At 46.9% G+C, this 22164-nt stretch overlaps 1 protein-coding gene across 3 annotated transcripts in view; it reads right to left on the minus strand.

Moving 5' to 3' along the window:
• CLEC16A (C-type lectin domain containing 16A) overlaps positions 1 to 22164 on the minus strand; it is a 209816-nt gene that overhangs the window by 171124 nt on the left and 16528 nt on the right. For all 3 annotated transcript variants that reach the window (XM_082670276.1, XM_082670277.1, XM_082670275.1), the window contains exons 3-9: positions 22006 to 22139; positions 13284 to 13432; positions 10414 to 10519; positions 8333 to 8456; positions 5573 to 5747; positions 4071 to 4124; positions 756 to 869 (exon numbers count right to left, since the gene is read on the minus strand). In XM_082670276.1, the coding sequence (XP_082526402.1) occupies positions 756 to 869; positions 4071 to 4124; positions 5573 to 5747; positions 8333 to 8456; positions 10414 to 10519; positions 13284 to 13432; positions 22006 to 22139 (856 nt within the window). The remainder of the gene's footprint in view (positions 1 to 755; positions 870 to 4070; positions 4125 to 5572; positions 5748 to 8332; positions 8457 to 10413; positions 10520 to 13283; positions 13433 to 22005; positions 22140 to 22164) is intronic.

The raw sequence follows: 22164 nt of genomic DNA on the forward strand, positions 1-22164 counted from the left end.
GCAAGCAGGGCCAGGACTGAGGTAGCCCGGAGCTCAGTGTGTGTGTGAACAGGATGGCAGGAGGGAAGGCAGGCAAGACACAGGGCTAAGCAGGGAAAGCCTCGGGAGAAGTCATCACCCTGGTGATCAGGGTTTCCCTTTAGCAGAGCACAAACATGCACAAACCACAAACATGCTGTTTAGGCCACAGTTGGTGATAATTTAAAACTTGCGAGTATCTGCCTAAAAATGAAGCTTTCCAGTGTCTCCAGAAACATGAGAAAACCTGGCAATACAGCATCCACGTCCCTGCAGAACAACTGGAGGCTGGGGTGAGCAACGGCTGCTCACAAAGGACATACACACCCTCCAATTTGTCACAGTCCCCACTGCTCCCTACTACCCTCTCATGGGGCCCGTGTCATTCACAGATGCTCCCTGCCCATCCTCTGTAGATGCTGGTGCCTCGGACAAAGTATTCTCTCATTCGGACCCAGTAACAGTGTCTCATAGATACACAACCGAGGCCCCAGAACAGGACAATTCCATGTTCAATAACACACGCTCAGTCACATCCACTCTTAGTACGCGACCCCAGATTCCTCTGGGTATGCATGTCAAGACTGATTAGGTTCCCTGAATCCCAGACCAGCTTATGCATCATCAGTGCTGTAATAAGCAGGATGTTGGTTTCTGGTTTTAAAGAAACACACATTAACAAAATGAGCAATGGCTTTTTATCAGGGTCTCAAAACAGTCCCCCACTAATGACTTACACAGCTTCTCTGAACATCCTGTTCGGGCTTAGTGTACGTCTCAGACAGATCGCCGTTCAGAATGACTTCAGCTAATGAGTTCACCAGGGGTGCGTGATGTATAATTAGGAAGACCTGGTGAGGGGGAAAAAAAATGGGATGCACATTAAAGTGTGCAGACTTTCAACCTCTTCCTTCCTTGATCTGAAACAAGGCTGGGCTACATGAGTCTCAGCAGCAATCCTGGTGGTGCAAAACCCAAAGAATGGGTCACATTGGGGAGAAACCAGTTACACTCTTCTCCTTCTAGGGTTGGGCCCTCCTTCTTTCAGACTGTTACCTATTTGGCTGGCTGTTCTTCGGCGGAAGGAAGTGCATCAAAGCGAGACTGTCCCTCAGGCCGGCTGCAGCCAAATCTGGCTGAAGTGGAGCAACGTGAGAAGGGAGTGCCAAACCCACACCCTCCTTCCTCTCCACAGTCATTTCAGTGTCAAATCCAATTAGGATAAGACTAGGAGGCACCGGCCCAGCACTTCGGTTACATGGAAGAAGGGGCTGGCGAGCCCTGCTCCAATCGAGGACTTGGCAGAGGATGTCTATGCGGAGATCCCATCCTGGAATGAGCTCTGACCCTTGCGGTGGGTTTGAGCGCACCAGAATTCCAGGGCAGCATTGGGAGGTGTGGAAGCCATGGGGAGGAAAAGCCGCACAAGCCAGAGACAGACCGAGTTGTGCCAGGAGGCAACATCAGAAGGTGCTGGGCTGTCTGGGATGGCCCGGCCACCCCACCCTGCTGCCCAGCGTTCAGAGGAATGGCTTGAGTAATCAGGGTACCAGAACCGCCTTGCAAAGCTGGCTCAGACACACCTGCTGGTTTCTTTTAAAATGTAAAGGCAACACGGTACCACAGTGCAGTGTGGGATGTACCGACCATCTGTATATCAGAGGGTGTGTGCGCCCATTTGTATTTGCTTATATATACAGGGAACAGGGTCTCGAATCCTCGGCACTACTGTCAGGCGATACATCTTTGCTGTGGGGGGCTGTCCTGGGCACTGGAGGATATTTGGCAGCATCTCTGGCCTCTACCCACTAGATGCCAGCCGCAGCCCCTCCCCCAGGCGTGACAACCAGAAATATCTTCGGACACTGCCAGACGTCCCCCCGGGTGGGGCGAAATCGCCACCAGTTGAGAATCCCTGGCAGAGTTCTCCCCGTCTCTGGAAGGACCCGGGAAGACCCTGTAACTATAGCTGTCTCTGGGGAGAGAAATCAGGAGACTGAACAGAAGTAGAAAGGCAGCTTGGTTTTCACCTGTTTGAACTTTATAACTTAAAAAAAAAATTATAAAAAAAAATATTGTAAAAAAAAAAAGGAAAGGCGTAAACTAAAACACTGGCTGCCTCTGGGGAGCGGGACTGGGTGTGTGGGGGACAGAGGTAAGAGGGAGATTTTTCCCTACATGTTATTTTGTACTGTTTGAGTAGGGTGAATATATTGTTCAAAAAAATAAATACAATTCAGATTAAAGGTACAGGCAGAATAGACAAATGTGATACCTACCTAAAAACAACAAAAAAAGCACACCTGTTTTTAAAACACCAAAGAAACGCTACCATAGACAATATGACCAAATGGGTTAGCCCATGTCCAGGGCTGTGGCAAGCATTCAAGCATGGGTGACTATGATGATGACGAAGGAATTCAGTCCACAAACATTCAGCGAGCACCTGCTAAGGCCGGTGTGGACACACATGGTGTTCGTTCCCTCCTGGGCTCTGGACGGAGAAAAGCCTGGGGAGGGCCGGTCACTTCAAGGTACGTGGAAGCGTGTGTGGGCCAGACTCGAAAGGCTGGGCCAGCCTGTCCGAGTCACGCTCTTGTCCCCAGTGGTGGTTTAGTTTCGGCTGGACAGCATCCTCGTCACACCAAATTAACATCGTTAATGTGAATTTTCTTGGTTTAGTAGCGATGTTTGTAAAATAATTTGTAAGGATGTTCTGATATAGAGTTTAATTAAGGACCGGGATTTATACCCAATTCGAGGTTTTCACACATTCGGGCAACGTGATGATAAAGCCCCACGGAAATGCAGGGGAGCGAGAGCCCTTTACTCAGGCTGAGGAACGCCAATGACAATGCTGTGAGAGACTGAAACAAGTAATTAGGTGCCTGAGCTGCTGGTCCTTCACGAGGAAAGCAGGAGAAAATGGGTTCTCGGAGAAAAAGTGTGTCCTGACCCCCGTGCTCCTCGGGGTGCACCAGCAGCTGAAGGGTTCTGGGGGCCTTGCCATGGGATTCCTGTGGCTCAGCATCTGGCCTGCTCGGGTCCTGCCAGACTCCCAGAATCCCAAGCAGGAGAAACTGGCGGATTTGTAATGAGGCGGCGGAAATTGCTGCCAGGAGGGGCGGGGCTTGCACGGAGCTCCATCGCACAGAGGGGCATTCAGGAGTCGGCGTGCAGCTCTGAGCAAACAGAGCCCCCAGAACAAGACTCCGGGAGCAACGTGAGCTGGCCACATGCGGATCCTGGTTGGCCAGGCCACTGAGAAGAGGCCAACAGGAGACAGACCCGCCTCAAACTCAAAACGGCCCAGGGACCAAGTGAGAAGGATATGCTCTCAGCAAAGCAAATAAATACCTGGGCCACTGCAAAAGTGGGAACAGAGCTCTGGTCAAACGTCTGGCTACTTGACAGTCTAATGAGATGGCCTGAGAGTCTGGACTGCTTGTAATAAAAATATTTTTAAAGTTATGTAACTGGGTCACCATGGAGTTTTTCCCTTCTTGTAAATATTATATAATTACGAGAAGGAAACACACTTGTTTAAGAGGGGGAGGCAGACAAATTGGCTCAAGACACAAATCTGGGTGCTAAGCCTGCTACAAGACACTTTCCATAAGGTAATCTGGGAACTAGAACCATGACAAAAGCCTTTAAAAACAGCCTCATTAGTAGAAGCTTGTTAAGCCACGGTTGCTGTGTGTGTACACACACTGGGTCCTGCTGGGGCTTATTTCAACATGGCTGAGAACAGGGGCCACCCAGCCCACATTTCCAGGGTATTTAGAATACTCCTTGCTTGTTTTGGAAACCTCAGGCCCCACAGTAGAAACCAGCTACATATTTGTCAGGTCTGATTTATTTCTCCTTAAATTTCCAAGTACTACCACGAAGAAGATACATAGCCCCTCTACTCAGTGTCGTTACTTTACTTCAAGATGGGGGACACAGAGAGGGAAGATGGGGCAATGTGGCCTGGGAAATTTCTGAAAGGCAGCAGCACTCCAAGGACCCCCAGTGTGCTGGAGACACAGGTGAACGATCAGACGTACCTGGGACAGAAGGTAGAGAGAAACCGGCAGGCTGATTTTCGGTCGTTCTCCTCCCTGGTGAAGGTTGGGGGAAAGAGACAGAGAAACCTGGGTTACACATGTGAGCAGCACAAAATCCATGAAGCCAGAAGCCATCTGTCTGAAGGAGCAGCGCCCAGCACCCCGACTTCCTCCAAGACCCTAAGATTCTTCTTTCCTGCTGGCAAAGTCCACCCTGCAAAATAAGCTCACAACCTAATCCTATCCGATACCATTTGCAAGGCCGCTATTCTTCCACCTGAGAAATCTTTCACCATGAGTCACGGATTAGAGGCTGGACCCGAGAGAAGAACTAGCTCCTTAAATTACCAAGAATGTTAATTTCCCCCAGCTTGGGCACCGAGAGCCCGAAGCCCGGCAGGAGAGGCCCCAGGGGGCCTGTTCTCAGGAGAGGGGCAGGGAGAAGTTGGGGCACTCTGGTCTCCGAGAAGCCCCTCATTTGTACTGGGCTTCAACAAGTTCCATCTCCTACCAACCCCGTGAGGATCTTCAAGACCCCCGTTTTGCTCAGGCAGGTTGACTGCCTCATCCAATGTCACAGAATGAGGAAAGGGAAGAGGCAGAGTTTAAACCCACGTCTGAAAACTCCAATTCCCATGCTTCCTCTCTGCCTCCCAGAGCTGCAGCTGGCAGATCTCGTTAGGGTTGCAATTTTCTTTTATTCACTTATTTTTAACAAGAACCACCATGTTCCATCTCCAAAAAGAAAGCTATACCTCCTTGGGACACATCTGCAGAGGCCGAAGCCCCTGCAGAGTAACCAGTTGGCTCTGTCCCGCCTCCTGCCAAGGCCTCTGCCCCTTAACTCTTAGAGGTACTGGCCGAAGGTCTCCCCTCCTTGAAGTGGCATTTCTCATGGGGGCACCGAGAGCCACCAGCTCAGAATCACTTGCGGGGCAGGCTCCCGGTCCACTCCAGACCCACTGAGCCAGCATCCCTGAGAGGAGTGAGAGGGCATCCGAGGATGTGCACTTGAACAGGCTCTATCCCCACAAGGGCTTCGAGCCGTAACTGTGGACAATCACTGCCCCAGGATCTTTTCCTAGGTGCGCTCCATCCCCTCCTGTCCATTCTGTGCAAGTGTTGTGGCTGGCTGGATCTTCTCCAAATCAATTACCTCTGGCAACTATCCGAAAAAGTTACCAGGGATGAGAACACCTCAAGAGAAGGATGCATAGAAACCAGAAGCCTGAATCTGTAGAGGTTTCCTGTTTCCTTCTGATGTCAGTAATCTTTTCTCATTCATTTACAGTCCACACACACACACACACGCACACACATATACTCTGTCTCTCTCTCCCTCTCCTTCCACCCCCTCTCAGGAAATAAGAGGAAAGGAAAGGGAAGCCAGCGTGCTTTGAAAAGAATCTCCCTCAGGCTCAAAGGCTTGGTCCCTTGCAAAGCCCCGTCCTATTGGGGTGACTGCTCTTCCCCTCCTACAGACGACCCTCAGCCCGGCCCACCTTGTCCTGGTTCTCCAGCGAGTACACGTAGAGCGGCAGGAAGAGCCTGTTGAGCAGGTGGTCTGTGAGCACGTCGTTGAGGAACTCGCAGTTAATGATCAGGATGTCATTGAGATAGTGCAGGTGGTCCAGATGCTCAGCCACCAGGTCACTCAGCTTCCCCCGATTCCGATGCCTGCCGGGAGAAATGCCCATCTCAGCCCGGACGCCAAAGCTCAGAGCCTAGAACCAATGGCCTGAGACTGAGGTCGCAGGTGGCACTTCATTCACAAACGAATACCTGAGCCAGTCCCGAGAGACACCCATCCTGGCCCGACCAGTGGATTTCAGAAAGAGAGGATGGACAGGTCTGCTTCATTCGATCTTAGGGGACTCATGGGGTCCCCCCACTTTCCGGGGGCCTCAGTACAACTCACCCCACCATCACCACAACAGCCCAAAACCAAAGCGGTAAACAAAGCAAAACCCAATGAAGCTCTTAGCAAGCCATTTCAAGCAAGAGCAGCCACTAGTCCAAGTGGCAAGATCCCTTGGTGCCCAAGATCAGCAGCATCAATGGAACAACAAATCCGCGATAATTAAAATGCTCCAGGGGAGTTCTCAAGAGAGAAGCAGGCCTCAGCAGCCGCATCCGACCCACAGGCCCCGTCTGTATGGGGGGCACAGCGCAAGGACGTGACACCCCACCCCAAGCCCAGGAGGCCCTGCCTGCTTCCAGTGAAGAGTGGATCGGTCTCTGCCAAGGACGAAGCCTTGAAACAGCCGACGGGGCACTTTCACCTCCCCCTAAGTGTTGTCGGTTGCAAAGAGCAATCTAGCTACCATAAGACGTTTTATTTTTATTATGATTATTATTCAAGTAATAGATGGTCATTGTAGAAGACAGACGAAGAAAATAAAAGCAAAAAGAAATCAAAGTCTCCTAGTCCCACCACTAACAGATAATATTACGTTATTTCCACGTCCCTATAGTCACATCTAAAAGGCAGGTGTTACATGTCTATCCATCTAATCACATATGCTTTAAAAAAAAAAAATTTGCTTCTTTTACATAATTTTGGATAATTATTCCTTATTATGCTTTAATAAGATGTTTAGTAAATATTTATAGCAAATACACATTGTAAAGCCTAATACTATAATGAGCACCCATGAATCTACCTCCCATGAGACCCAGAACACTTATTTACACACAATGTTTTGCAACCCCTCCCCCACACTTAATAAGATACTGTGTTCATTTTCCTCTAGCAGGATCATTAATGCACTTCACTTTTTAAACCTTTAGTTTAAAAAATATCTAAGTAATACATGCAGATGGATTTAAAAATCGAATAGTACTGATGAGCTGATAATAAAACACAGCAGCTCCCGGCCTCGCCTCCCCAACCCCTGCCCACTCTCCTGAGGAAGCGGTTTTCAACTCTTTTAGGTGTTTCTGTGGATAGTTCTCCTGCATTTCTATAAAATCGACAAGGACCTCTATTTTGCTATTGAGCCATTTTAAATGTTACATAATGACCTCCTTTTATTGTGTTCCCTCCACCCGTCCCCACCCAGCAGTCATCAGCAACTGGTGTTGACATTATAATCATTCACTGCAGAGCCCCAGGGAGGACCAGGAGTTCACTTCCTTCCTCGTATAACTTTCTGTTCTTTCTGGAGTTGTATCTCGTTATGCCTCATATCCATGACTATCCATATCTATATGGGTCCTTATCCTCCCAAATGCCCCATCAGATCTGCCATCCACCTCACCTTGCTTCTTTCCCAATATGGAAGCTAACATTTTCTCTCTCTCTAGCCCTCTGCCCCCAGGAGACCTCCTTCCTGAGTCCCTTCATCGTCCTGACCCCACCTAGGTGTGCCTCTTACCAGATCTGTGCGAAGCTGTCACCCTGGGGCAGTGGTTCTCAACTGATACAATTTTTCCTTAAGGGAGACGTCTGGCAGTGTCTGGAAACATTTTTGGTCTTTACAGTTGGAAAGGGGGTGCTACTGGCAGCTAGTAGGTGGAGGCCAGGGATGCTGCTAAACACCCTACAATGCATAGGACAGCCCCACACAAAGCATTACCTAGTTCGAAAGATCAATAGTGCAGAGTCTGAGAAATCCTGTTCTGGAACTTATATTCATCACCAACTTAATTTTTTTTTTAACAGATTTACTGAAATATAATTCACATACCAAAAACTTCACCCAAAGTACACAATTCAATGTGTTTTAGGATATTCATTTCCCCCGCACACCCCTCCTCCAGCCCTAGGAAACCACTAATCTACTGTTTCTATGGATTTGCCTATTCTGGGCATTTCATATAAGTGGAATCACACACTAGGTTGTCCCTTGCATCCTTTCACTGAGCATAATGCTTTCAAGGTTCATCCATGGTATATGCATCAGTACTTCATTCCTTTTTATCGCCAAATACTATTCCACTGCATGCAAATACCATATTTTGTTCATCCATTTACCAGTGGCAGATCATCTTCATCTTTTTACCAGCTGCCTAGCACCCCATCTATGGATGTACTGGATTCACTTACCCTATTCCCCTCTGGGAGGTATCTGAGTTGTTTCCAACTTCCTACTGTTATGCAAAGTGGAAAGATGGGCAGAACCTTTCAGAGTATGGAAGTCCATATTCCGCGAACACATAGGTGGGTAAATTTTGTTCTAGAGTTTATTTTTTCTCTACAAAAACGGAATTCTCCCCTAAGCACCCTGTCTACCTAACAGGCACCCTGGGGGATCACTTACTCCTCATCCGTCTGCACACAGTTGTCAAGTTCGATCACATGGCTCCCGATGAACCAGACCAAATTGGAGAAGTAAGGGACAGCAGTTTTATCTCTGATATAGTGCAGCATGGCCTGGTTATCCACTGAGAAAATCCACAAAAGAAGAGGGGAAAAAAAAAAGTCAAGCTACCAAATATAACTTGGGGGATAGTAACAACAACAACAAAACCACAATAAAAAGCCCTCTACTATAATCTGAATCTTTTCTGTCTTTCCTGGAAATACTTTAAAATGGTTACCTTATGCAGAAAACTATACTCATCAAGGTAGTTCTTACGTTATTTTTATAATTAATAAAATTAATTAATAAAGGTAGACATTAATAGTGCTTTAGGGGCTTCCCTGGTGGCGCAGTGGTTGAGAGTCCGCCTGCCGATGCAGGAGACACAGGTTCGTGCCCCGGTCCGGGAAGATCCCACATGCCGCAGAGCGGCTGGGCCCGTGAGCCATGGCCGCTGAGCCTGCACGTCCGGAGCCTGTGCTCCGCAGCGGGAGAGGCTACAACAGTGAGAGGCCCGCGTACCACAAAAAAAAAAGAAAAAAAATAGTGCTTTAGGAAGCCTACTTATCAGCAGTGCATTTAGCTAGACTACAATGAAAACTACACCATTCTCAAGCAAGTTTCCTGTATTTGCATGTAAGGATAAGTTAAGAAAGCAGAAAACCAGAAGTTATTAACTTACATGACACTGGAATAAGGAACACGGGAATCGTCATTGAAGGAAAGGCAAAAAACAGACAACAGTTAACAGGGTTAGGAACTGGGAGGGTGAGACAGCTGCTCAGAGGGGCAGAGAGCTAGGGCAGGAGGCGTCTAGACAGAAAGACGCAGGTTAGAAGAGAACAGAGAGAGCAGAGAGCAGGAGGCGGCCAGACTGGGGGTCAGACCAGGTCGCAAACCCAGAAGCCCACAGGCTGGCCAACAATAACTTGGTGAGCGAAGCCAGCCGGCCCAGTGGGTGAATGGGGCAGCACAGGCCTTGACCCCAAAGGGGGAAGCTGCTTCTCCGCGTCAGCTCACCACTGCCCTGCAGGACTGTGGGCCCAAACAGCCACATCTACATTTTCAAGTCAGAAATCCAGACTGTTACCCAACCTCTCCCAAGTTTTAAATACTGATAACTATATTTTTTTTTCAAAAAATATCTAAGCCAATGAAAATCTGTCTGAGAGCTGGATTTGGCCCTCAGCTCCTCAGTTTGCGACCCCCGGATGGGCCCCTCTGGGCTCTTCAAAGGCTCTCCAATTTAAGGCAACCCCAGAACCAGGCTGGAGTGAGTCCCCGAGGAGCTCCCGCCCCCTCCCAATTAGGAGTCATCTCAATTAATAACATCATAACTCATGAAGGTCAAAACATTGGTCCCTGAGAAAATGGGATCCCAGCTCTAGGGTGGTGACTACACGGGAAATAACCCCGGTGTTAGGCAGAGAGGCCGTAGCCTTGGAGGGCAATTCCAGGCCGGGAAACTCGTGTCCAGCCAGCCTTTGTGCTAGTGCAGGCGGGGAGCCACGGAAGGGCTTTCTCCTGGAGGCAATGATTTGGGCATTAAGTACTTCTTGGGAGAAAGGAGGAATTTGTTGTTGGGCTTTGTAGCCGGTTGAGAATGCAATACTGCCTCCTGCTGTTTGCGACAAGAAATGCTCTCATACATTATTTAAAGATAACATACTCCCGGCTATACTGAAGTGTATTTTACAGGCCAAAGGCAAGAATTTAACTCTCACATTTCAAAGACAGCTTTGCCTTACCTAATTATCACATGGCCAATCCGAGTCCCACATGTGCCTCTCTTAGGACATGCATGACTTCTGGGTATCAGCAACGAGTTGGGCTTTAAAATGCAGAAGGTGGTGGCACACAAATTTATGTAAGGGGGTAGCTAAATGTTCAGTGATGACAACCTTTCATGAGACAGGCAGCCCCAGCTACAATAAATGAGCTCTGTTACCACCAGGGAATTGTTTGTATGGACTCAGGAGAGCAAGCACTAGCAGTCAAGTTAAAAACCCGATGAGGCATGAGCTCATAAGGAATCTTACCTTTGTAGACGTTTAAAGTTATGGTTCTTACAGCAATTCTAACCATACTTTCGGGGTGATTGAAAAATTTGATGGCTTCTGTGTACAGGGCGAAGTCATTAGTGTGCTAAAACACAAGAAGTACCGAAAATGAGTTACAGACCCATAAGACAGGCTGGCCCCTATCCCAGCTTTCTGAATCCTATCAGAGACTTCAGTAAAAGACCAAAAAAAAAAAAAAAAAAGTACCCACGTGACCCTTAAGCCAGTGGTTCATTCCCAATGGGGAATGTGGGGAGGGTTGGGAAGGTGAGACCGTGGAATAAACAGAAGCGGGTCCAGGAAATGCCAAGCCTGGGTTCATGATCTTCCCTACCACTTCTTAGCTGTGTGATGTAATACTTCTAAGCCTCCGATTCTTCATCTATAAAATGAGGATAATAATTCCCACTGTATGGTTGCTGGGATTAAATGAGACTATTTCAGGTACAGTGATTACCCTGGCACCTGATACCTAATGAGCACTCGGTAGTAATGCTAGTTGTTATTATTAGATGCCGCTTCTACTAATAAAAGGCAAATGCAAAGTCTGACTACATTCAGAATCTATAATATATATTTCCCTATTTGGAAACACTAAAAGTGTAAACATTATCATGGAAAAGGAGGGTCTCGGGAATCTTCTGCCATTAAAAAGGGGTCAGCAGAACAGATCAAAACAGTTCAGAACCAAAGAACTCCACTGATGGAGCCCTAAGGAAAAGGCACACAGGATCCGGGCTACAGCATGCTGCAGCGCACTCTGCTGCCCTCTTCTGGCCAGTCTTCCACATGGCTCCGGATCAGACTGGAGGGCACCCCCAGGCAGTGAGGGGCGGGGAAGAGGGAACCCATGACCTTCAGCGAGGTGACACCTGTCTAATGAAGGCAACGGCACTTTGAGCACTAGAAGCAGATGTGCACGTAACAGGTGGTAGCTACTGCACTGGTCCACAGAAAAGGAAACTAAGTCCACCTCAAAAATCAGCCTCCTACCACTCCTCTGGTGATCAGCAGGATACTCTTCCAGAAGCATCACTCGGGCCCCAGAATCCCCACATTCTGCCCTCCCCACCAGGTGCACAGAAGCCCAGTTGCACCCGAGTGGGGGAACAATCTGGCTCCCTCTCTGGTCTGAACTTTGCAGGTGGGTTTTCTTCCACCCGGGAGAGCCTCTGGGAGAACGCGAACAGCACACCTCTGGTCTCTGGACACGTTTAGTGAGCACCAACTGTGTGCCAGGCACTGGGCCGCACAATGTCCATCTTCCAAAGTGCCCCACACTTTGTGACTGGCAGCTAGTACTTCTCCCCTCTGAGGCCAGCTCTCGCCACTACAAATCTAGACAAAGAAAGTCAAGGTGCAGGCTGCTGCCGCCACACCCCGTGGAGACAGCTAGATGAATTTTGCCCAAACTCAGAGGAAATGTTTGGGACTATGGTCTGACTTCAAATACAGGCTGTGCAGCATGTGTGACCACCGATCAGAAGACACCTGCCATGCAGACAGCACGTGGCCTCCAAGATGGCCCAATGACCCTCTCCTCCTGAAGTCACAACTTGTGCGTCCTCTCACGCTAAGTCAGGGCTGGCCTGTGCGGCCTAAAGATACAGTGGAAGTGATGGCATGTGGCTTCCAAGGCCGAGTCCTGAAAGGCATTACAGTTTGCCTTGGTCTCTTAGGATCGTTTGTTCTACGGGAAGCCAGCTGCCGTGCTGTGAGGACACTCAAGCAGACCCTGGAGGAGCCTGTGTAAGCAAGGCCTGCTGCCGATGGCCAGCACCAAATGGTCAGCCATGTGAGCAAGCCACCTTGGAAGCAGATCCCCCGACCCTAACCCAGCCTTCAGATGACTGCAGCCTCGGAGAGACTGAGCCAGAACTGCCCTGCCAGCCCACTCCCCAACGTCAGACACACTGTGAGAGAAATGTGACAGAACTCTGACCTGCAAGACAGGAAAGGAAGTCTGCTGGGAGGCTTCTGGGAAAGAAGTTTTTTGGAAAGTTAGAAGGGGGCACAAGAAGGGATGTGATCTCATCAGGCTTTTCGGCAGTGGCATGTAAGTACGTGATGTTTGGAGCTCCTGCAGCCATCCTGAGACCATGAGGGGTTGAGCCTCAAGACAGATGCCAACTGTATGGTCAGCAGAGTAGGAAGATGGAAAAGCTTGGGTCACTGATGAAGTGGTCGAGCCACAGGATGAGCCAGCCCCAAGACAGCCAGCATCTGTACCTTTTGGAATGTGAGATAAATTGACCTGATTGTTCAAGCTCCTCTTCATTGTGAGAACAACAGTTATTTATTTATTTAAATTGTTAGTGATTCTCTCAAGGAATACCAGGGATTTTAGCTTATAAGGAATGGCAATGGGTACAGTTTTAGGGAGCCAGGTATATACTAGTTGCTTTGAAGACATCAGCTTATTTAATTCAACCCCTGGAAAACCCTCCAAGGTAGAAACTAACATCCCCATTTCTCAGATGAGGAAACTGAGGTTCAGAGGACTGGGACTTCTCTAAGGTCACACAGCAGGGAAGTGGCAAAGCTGGGCCTGACTGGAGTTCCTGTTTTGCCAACAGAGGAACACGACCCCAAGTTAATTTCTGGGCACTTCTCCCTACCAAGAGTATCATGCTCTCAGGTAGTGCAAATTGCATTTTACATTAAAAACGGAAAAGGTAGCTTGTTAAATAAAAAAGAAATTTAAAGCATACCAAGGTCAAACAGTGTTGCTATGAAAATGAGGAAACAGTGAATGCATAAGTGCTTTGTAAACAGAGGCCACCCAGACCAAAGGGGCTGCTCTGATTGGCTAGCTTTCCACCCAAATGTGCCCCTCTGCAATTACTTACCTCATTGTAAAAGAAATGGACCGTGTGGTTGTTGAGTTTTAACGAAAGTGTTTTCAGGAACGATATATAATATGCCATAATCTCCTCATCAGAAAAGTCAAACTTATGGACAATGATAGAATTTACATAGTTATTAGACAGCAAATAATCTAGAGGGAGAAAAAAAAAACACAAAAGAAAACAGGTTAGTTAATTCATGCTGGAGGAAAGGCAAGCAGAGAAAGTCCAGGAACACGCAGATGACCATGAGAATGTATCAGTACTTGAACCAGTCAAGTTAATAGGGAGCAGCTTAACCTTTAACCAGCAAAGAAATCAGCCACCAGGTGTAGTCACTAGAAAGTTCAAGAGCAATGCCAGAGAAAAGTCGGGTCACCCTGCCTCCCACACCACAGAAAAGAACACTTGAGCATTTTCTTTCGTTGCTGGCAGAGTTCAACAAGAGAGCCGGGGGGTGGGGCAGACGAGCTGGTATTTGGGTATTTTCACAAACCACCCACGGATGAGGGTAAGCTGCACTGTATCTTATAAAAGCTGGCCCCATTTTGCCATCAAAAGTCACACTGTCACCCTCGAATGCCACAAAGGGCTCCGCGTGGTTTTTTCCTTCCCATAAGGCAACATGATTTCATAAAGGCCACTTGAGGCTGAACCTCCACTACCTGCCCAGCACCAGGCTGACTGCTTTACATTATCATTCACTGTCATGATGATGCTGCAGAGTGGGCCTTGTTTTCCTCATTTTGCAGATGAGTAAAAACTAAGGCTAATTACCTGCCTGAGGACACAGAGACAGTAAGTCAGAGATGGAATTCAAACTCAGGTCCGATGTCCTGTGTTAATACCATGCACTAATGGGGGCCAAGGATGAAAACTCGATGACGAGGCCCTGTGGGCACTGGAGCCACAGGAGAGCAGCTACCCCTGCTAAGCTCCCAGGGCCCAGCCCCTGCAGAAGTGCAGGCCCAGTGTGGTGAGAGCTTCCAACCGTGCAAAGGAAGCTGGAAAACACAGATCATAATGCTGTATCTTGGATGTTGAAATGTCAGCCACTAGATCAACTCATTCTGAAAGCTGTGCTGGCCAGTGAAAATGGGTCTACAGACCCACTGCGACCCATGGGCCCACTGTCTGCAATCTTGGTCTTGGGCCCTGGCCAGACACGTTATCCTCTGAGTCCTTACCAGACACCCTGCGAAGCCAGTGCTGCCATGCCCACTGTCTGCCTTTCGGGCTGCCAGCCTGTGAGCTCTGCACCATCCCAGCTGCCTCCCCACTGACAGGGAAAGGCAGGACGTGACCCACACATGTACCACAGGCAGACGCGGTGAGGCAGGGGAGCAGGGTGGGGCACAGCCTTGCTACTCAAAGTCTGGTCGTGGGACCGACAGCACAGGAGCTTGTCAGACGTGCGGAGGCTTGGGCCCCAGCCCTGGCCTCCCACTCAGATCTCTGGGAGGGCTCAGCACTCCATGTGTTAAGAAGCCCTGCAGGGCTTCCTGTCATGCTCATATCTCAGAGGCACTGGGTTCAAAGGTAAACTTTGACCCACACTGCCTCTGTCACTTCCTAGCTGGGTGACCTTGGGCAAGACACTTACCTGCCCCACTCCCCAGCTTCCCTGTCTGAAAACAGGAACAAGAAGACCTTCCTCGTGGGGCAGGGCATTGTGAGGATTAAAGGAGATCATGCACAAAAAGCACTGAGGGCCGGAGGAGCACAGAGGGAGCACCCAATCACATGAGCTGCCGCCCCCTCATCTTCTCACTAAAGCTTGGAGATTCCTAACCTCCACCACCAGTCCTCCAGTTACCATGACTGTTGTCCTTGGGGGGAACAGAAATAAACCGTTAAGTTTTATTTGGTGCCAAAGAGGTACCTAACTTAGGCCAATCACAGTATACTGAAAAGGCTAGAATCACCAAACACAACACTAAGAGCCATCCAGGAGCACGGGTCATGAGATGGGCCACAGCGTGGGCTGGGTGCTCCTCAGAACACAGTCTCAGAGCAGGCTTTGCAGGTAGGACGTCATGTCTGTAGTTTTCCAAATCTCCTAATTATAACAATTCCTGAGGTCAATCTTGGGGCCCACGTTAAGAGAGGAGGCAGTAGATCTGAAGTGGGGTCCTAAGAATTTTAATATGTTTAAAAATGAGGTTACACACACTATACAAAATCTATGGGATGCAGCAAAAGCAGTCCTAAGAAGGAAGCTCATAGCGATACAGCCCTTCCTCAAAAAACAAGAAAAATCTTAAAAAAAAACACAAACAAAAAAAACCAACGTAACCTACCACCTAAAAGAAAAAGAAGAAAAAACAAAATCTAAAGTCAGCAGAAGGAAGGAAATAATAAAGATCAGAGAGGAAATAAATAAAAGAGAGATAAAGAAAACAATAGGAAAAAAATATCTATAAAACCAAGAGCTAGTTTTTTGAAAGGATAAACAAAATCAATAAACCTCTGACTAGGCTCACCAAGAAGAAAAGAGAGAGAACCCAAATAAGAAAATAAGAAATGAAAGAAGAGAAATAACAACCGATACTGCAGAAAAACAAAAAAACATAAGAGAATACTGTGAAGAGTTATATGCCAACAAAATGGACAACCTATAAGAAATGGACAAGTTTCTAGAAACATACAGCCCACCAAAACTGAATCAAGAAGAAATAGATAGGGCTTCCCTGGTGGCACAGTGGTTGAGAGTCCGCCTGCTGATGCAGGGGACGCGGGTTCGTGCCCCGGTCCGGGAAGATCCCACATGCCGCGGAGCAGCTGGGCCCGTGAGCCGTGGCCACTGGGCCTGCGCATCCGGAGCCTGTGCTCCGCGATGGGAGAGGCCACAACAGTGAGAGGCCCGCGCACCGCAAAAAAAAAAAAAAAAGAAGAAGAAATAGATAATTTGAACAGACCAATCACTAGAAGTGAAATAAAATCTGTAATTAAAAAAACAACCAACCAAACAAAAAAGACTCCCTGCAAACAAAGGTCCAGGACCAGATGGCTTCACTGGGGAATTCTACCAAACATAAAAAGAAGAATTTACAGTGATCCTCCTCAAACTCTTCCAAAAGACTGTAGAGAAGGGAACATTCCCAAAGTCATTCTATGATGCCACCATGACCCTGATAACAAAATCAGACAAAGACACTAACAAAAAAAGAAAATTACAGGCAAGTGTCTTTGATGAATATAGATGCAAAAATCCTCAACAAACTGAATCCAACAACATATAAAAAAGATCATACACCATGATCAAGTTGGATTCATCCCAGGGTCACAAGGACGATTCAACACATGCAAATCAATCACTGTGATATACCACATCAACAAAAGAAAAGACAAAAGCCATGTAATCATCGCAGATGACAGATGATTAGATGCGGAAAAAGCGTTTGATAAAATTCAACATCCATTCATGATAAAAACTCTCACCAAAGTGGGTACAGAGGGAACATAACTCAACATAATTAAAGCCACTTATGACAAACCCACAGCCAACATGATACTCAATGGTGAAAAGCTGAATGCCTTCCCACTAAATTCTAGAACAAGACAAGGATGCCCACTCTCACCACTTCTATTCAACATAGTATTGGAAGTCTTAGCCACAACAATCAGAAAAGAAAAAGAAATAAAAGGCATCCAAATTGAAAAGGAAGAGATAAAACTGTCATTATATGCAGATGACATGATACTCTCTAAAGAAAACCATGAAGACTCCATACAAAAACTATTAGAACTGATAAATGAACTCAGCAAGGTAGCAGGATACAAGATTAACATACAGAACTCTGTTGCATGTCTTTACACTAAAATGAAATATAAGAAGGAGAAAGTTAAAAAAAAAAAAAGAAAATCCCTTTTAAAATCATGTCAAAAAATAATAATAAAATACCTAGGAATAAACCTGACCAAGGAGATGAAAGACTTATATGCTGAGAACTATAAAACACTGAGAGAGGAAACTGAAGATGCTTTAAAGAAATGGAAAGATATCCCATGCTCTTGGACTGGAAGAATTAGTATTGTTGAAATGGCCATACTACCCAAAGCAATCTATAGATTTAATGTGATCCCTATCAAATTACCCATGACATCTTTCACAGAACTAAAACAAATAATCCTAAAATTTATATGGAACCACAAAAGACCCAGAATTGCCAAAGTAATCCTGAGAGAAAAGAACAAAGCTGGAGGCATAACCTTCCCAGACTTCAGACAATACTACAAAGCTACAGTAATCAAAACAGTGTGGTATTGGCATAAAAACAGACATATGGATCAATGGAACAGAATAGAGATCCCAGAAATAAACTCACACACCTACAGTCAATTAACCTTCAACAAAGGAGGCAAGAAATACAATGGAGAAAAGACAGTCTCTTCAGCAAGTGGTGTTGAGAAAGCTGGACAGCCGCATGTAAATCAGTGAAGTTAGAACATAGCCTCTCACCATATACAAAAATAAACTCAAAATGGCTTAAACACTTAAATATAAGACATGACACCATAAAACTCCTAGAAGAAATCATAGGCAAAACATTCGCTGACATAAATCATACCAGTGTTTTCTTAGGTCAGTCTCCCAAAGCAACAGAAATAAAAGCAAAAACAAACAAATGGGACCTAACCAAACTCGTAAGCTTTTGCACAGCAGAAGAAACCATAAACAAAACGAAAGGACAACCTATGGAATGGGAGAAAATATTTGCAAACAGTGTGACCAACAAGGGCTTAACTTCCAAAATATACAAACAGCTCACACAGCTCAATATCAAAAAAACAAACAACCAAATCAAAAATTGGGCAGAAGACATACAGATGGCCAACAGCCACATGAAAAGATGCTCAACATTGCTAATTAGAGAAATGCAAATCAAAACTACAACGAGGTATCACCTCACTCCAGTCAGAATGTCAATCATCAAAAAGTCTACAAATAACAAATCCTGGAGAAGGTGTGGAGAAAAGGGAACCCTCCTACACTGTTGGTGGGAATGTATATTGGTGCAGCCACTATGGAGGACAGTATGGAGGTTCTTTAACAAACTAAAAATAGAACTAGCATATGACCCAGCAATTCCACTCCTGTGCAGCATATACCTGGAAAAGATGAAAACTCTAATTCAAAAAGACACATGCACCCCAATGTTCACAGCAGCACTATTTACAAAAGCCAAGACATGGAAGCAACCTAAGTGTCCATCAACAGATGAATGGATAAAGATGATATGAGATAGATACACACACACACACACACACACACACACACACAGAGGAATATTACTCAGCCATAAAAAAGAATGAAATACTGCCATTTGTAGCAACAAGGATGGACCTAGAAATTTTCATACTAAGTGAATTAAGTCACACATTTGAAAGACAAATATCCTATAATATCACTTATATGTGGAATCTAAAAAAATGATACAAATGAACTTATTTACAAAATAGAAACAGACTCACAGACACAGAAAACAAACTTATGGTTACCAAAGGGGAAAGGGGGGTGGGGGAGGGATAAATTAGGAGCTTGAGATAAACAGATACACACGACTATATATAAAATAAATAACAAAGACCTACTGTATAGCACAAGGAACTATATTTAATATCTTGTAAAAAAAATGAAGTTACATATATCACAAATCTAAAGCTTGATATATGTGAAAATGTACATATATATGAATCTTAAGTACTCATACCTGTGTGTGTGTGTATATATACATATATATATGTATATACACACACACGCACACATCTCACAAAACTTAGGTGTCCAGCTTGATGAATTTTTGCAAATAAATACACCACCCAGATCAGGCAGTGCATTTCCAGCTCCCCGAAAGGTCCCTCACACCCCTGCCCCGTCAATACTCTCTTCCCAAAGCCAGCCCCTAGCCTAACTTCCAGCACCACAGACTCGCTTTGCCTGATCTTGAACTTCATATACATGGACTCATACAGGAATCTCCCTCTGGTGTCTGGCCTCTTTCACTCATCACATCTCAGTTATCCATGTTGCTGCATGTGTGCTAGCAGTGCATTCCTTTTTCTTCCTTCCTGCTATATAGTATCCTGTTCCTTGAACAGTCCACAATCTACCCACCCAGAATCCACACCTGTAACAACCAGCCAGGTGATGCTGATGCCTCGAGCACTTCTTTTCATGCTGTCTTGCCAGCTGTGGTTGGCTGGGGATGAATGGGCTTGCCGGAGAAGGAATGTTAGCCCCACTGTGACTGGTTAGTGGCTGCCGGGCCACCAGGGGCACAGACGCCTATGCTGGCAGCTTGAGATGTGCAAGCTCGGGCTTCTCGGCTGCAGTCTTGAAGTGGAAGAGCCACACGCTCCCATCCTTCCCCAGCAGGGACTTTACCAGGGCCTCCACGACATGACTCTGTGGTTGGTGAGGCCACCATGGGGGTGGCGGAGGTGCCTCTATTAATCGACTGGGATTTTTCTACTACCCCCTTACTGTGTGCCCAGCTTTCTGTGGTCTCTTTTTATAATAAACCCAGGAGTCTATAAGTAATCTCAGGCTCTCAGGCCTTCTGTCACGTAGGTCACCAAACCCAACAGGCAACAGGTGCACTCGTGAAATGGCTGCTTGTAATAATGAAAATCCGGAAACCACCTAAACGCCCATGGTCACGTTAAATAAGTTATGGCCCAGCAAGACGCAGCTCTTTAACCAAACAAGGTAGGGATGCATGAACGGACAATATGAAAAATCTAAGATACGCTAGTAAGTTGGGAAAAATAAAACAAACAGCAAAATGGTATGTGTCCACTGAACTTTTAGGGTGAGAGTCTATAGAACTTTTGCTTTCTACAGTTTTTTAATGTTTGATTTTTGTTGTTGTTGTTTTATAATGAGGACATTTTCTCTCTATAATTAGAAAATAAAAAAAAAAGCAAAACTCACCCATCCTTCTCACCCCCATACATCCAAGTTCTGTAAACTGTGAGTAATTTCTGCTGCTTTGGCAGGCCTTATGAAAGCACTCCCCTGTATGGCCAGCAGCATCTGCCTGGGTTTTCTTATAGCACAGCACCCTTTTTAGTCCTAGTACAAGAAAGGCCACATGATCCAGAAAGCCCAGAATTTTCAACTCCCTCTTCAATCCAGTAGCCCTGGGGTTAGCTGGGTTATCAGAAAACAGTCATTTGGGGGAATGCTGGATTTCATGATAAAACCAACTCTAACTGGACACTTCCACCTGCCAGACCCGATCCTACACTCTGCACACCCACTGTCACACTCAATCCTCAAACCACTCTAATCACCAGGTACTAGCATTATCTCTCCTTCACAGATGCAGAAACTGTAGCTTGGAGAGTTCACTCCCCAGAATACACCTGGGGTGTTTGTGGCAGAACCAGGGCTCAGAACTGCTTGGGTCTGAGTCCATGGCCCGTACCAGCAAGCTGGGCCTTCCCCTCTCGGAGTTTTCAGAAACCACATGCAACTGATATCCAGGGTAACAAAAGCTGTTGGGAAACCACTCAGGGAGAGTGAGTCAACTCATATTTGGCAACTCACAGACATGGGGAAGCGCGTAAGGAGAGTCTCCTGGGACAGCAGCACCATCTAGTGGCCATCAGTCTGCAGCTCCTTCCTATCCCTCCCTCCTCCCTCCTCAGGAGGAATGCCACCATCTCTACCTCTCTCCACCCATTAGAAACTTTTTAAAATCTGTCTTGGGGACCTAGGGCCTGCCTGTGGCATAGACATTCCATCACTTGTCTTCTCTTCCCTGCTTCCTGCAGGCAGGGCCTGGGGCTTGGTGCAGTCATCTTGGAAAATAAAGCTCGTGATCAAGCCCGGATGATTAGGAGCTAAACCAGGGTTTCTAACCCTCGGCATTGTTGACATTTTGGGCTAACTAATCCTTTATTGTTGGGGGCTGTCCTGTGTGTTGTAGGATGTTTAACAGCATCCCTGGTCTCTACCCACTAGATGCCAGTAGCACCCGCCCCCCAGGAATGTCTCCAGACACTGACAAATGTCCACTGGGAGCACAGTCACCCCCAGCTGAGGACCACTGAGCTAGCTCACCTGGGCTGAAACCCATTCTCAATTCCTGCCTTGCTAGAGCTGTCACCTGGGGCCAGTGACTCAAACTCTCTAGGTGTTAAATGAGGGCACTGACAGCACCTGCCTCGCAGGTTGGTTGTTTCAGACAAGATCGAGGGCCGGGAAGAGGCTCTGAGTCACACCCTTGTCAGTCGGGCAGAGGGATTGAAGCAGGCAGGTCAGGGGCCAAAGCCACACCCTTCGGTGAATGTATTTGGAGATGCAGCCTTTCAGGAGGTAATTAAGGTTAAATGAGGTCATAGGGTGGGGCCCTGATCCGAGAAGACTGGTGTCCTTCTAAGAAAAGGAAGAGACACCAGAACTCTCCCTCTCTCCATGTGCACAGAGGAAAGAACACATGAGGACACAAAGAGAATGTGGCCATTTGCAAACCAGGAAGAAAGGCCTCACCAGAAACCCTGATGGCACCATGATCTTGGACTTCCAGCCTACAGAACTATGAGAAAATAAATTTCTGTCGTCTAAGCTGCCCAGCCTGGGTATTTTGCTATGGCAGCCCAAGCACACCAAGACACACAGTAAGCACAGACATTCAAACAGCAACATGAACGCCACGGCAAACGACACGCAGCTGACACTCAGAGGTGCAGAGGCAAGTGTCAGGACTGTCCTTACAAAGTGAGGTCTCGTGACTGATATTCTCGAAGAGGATGTTCAAGGTCTGCAGCAGCTGAACGCACACGTAGCGGCCTGACTTCTGCCGCAGGATGTTCAAGAAGAAGACGAACATGTTCTTCTCCAGGAAGAAGCTGGGGAGAGAATGGGAAAGTGTCA

The sequence above is a fragment of the Grampus griseus genome, assembly GCF_964374135.1.
Source record: "Grampus griseus genome assembly, chromosome: 14".
In the NCBI taxonomy this organism is placed as follows: domain Eukaryota; kingdom Metazoa; phylum Chordata; class Mammalia; order Artiodactyla; family Delphinidae; genus Grampus; species Grampus griseus.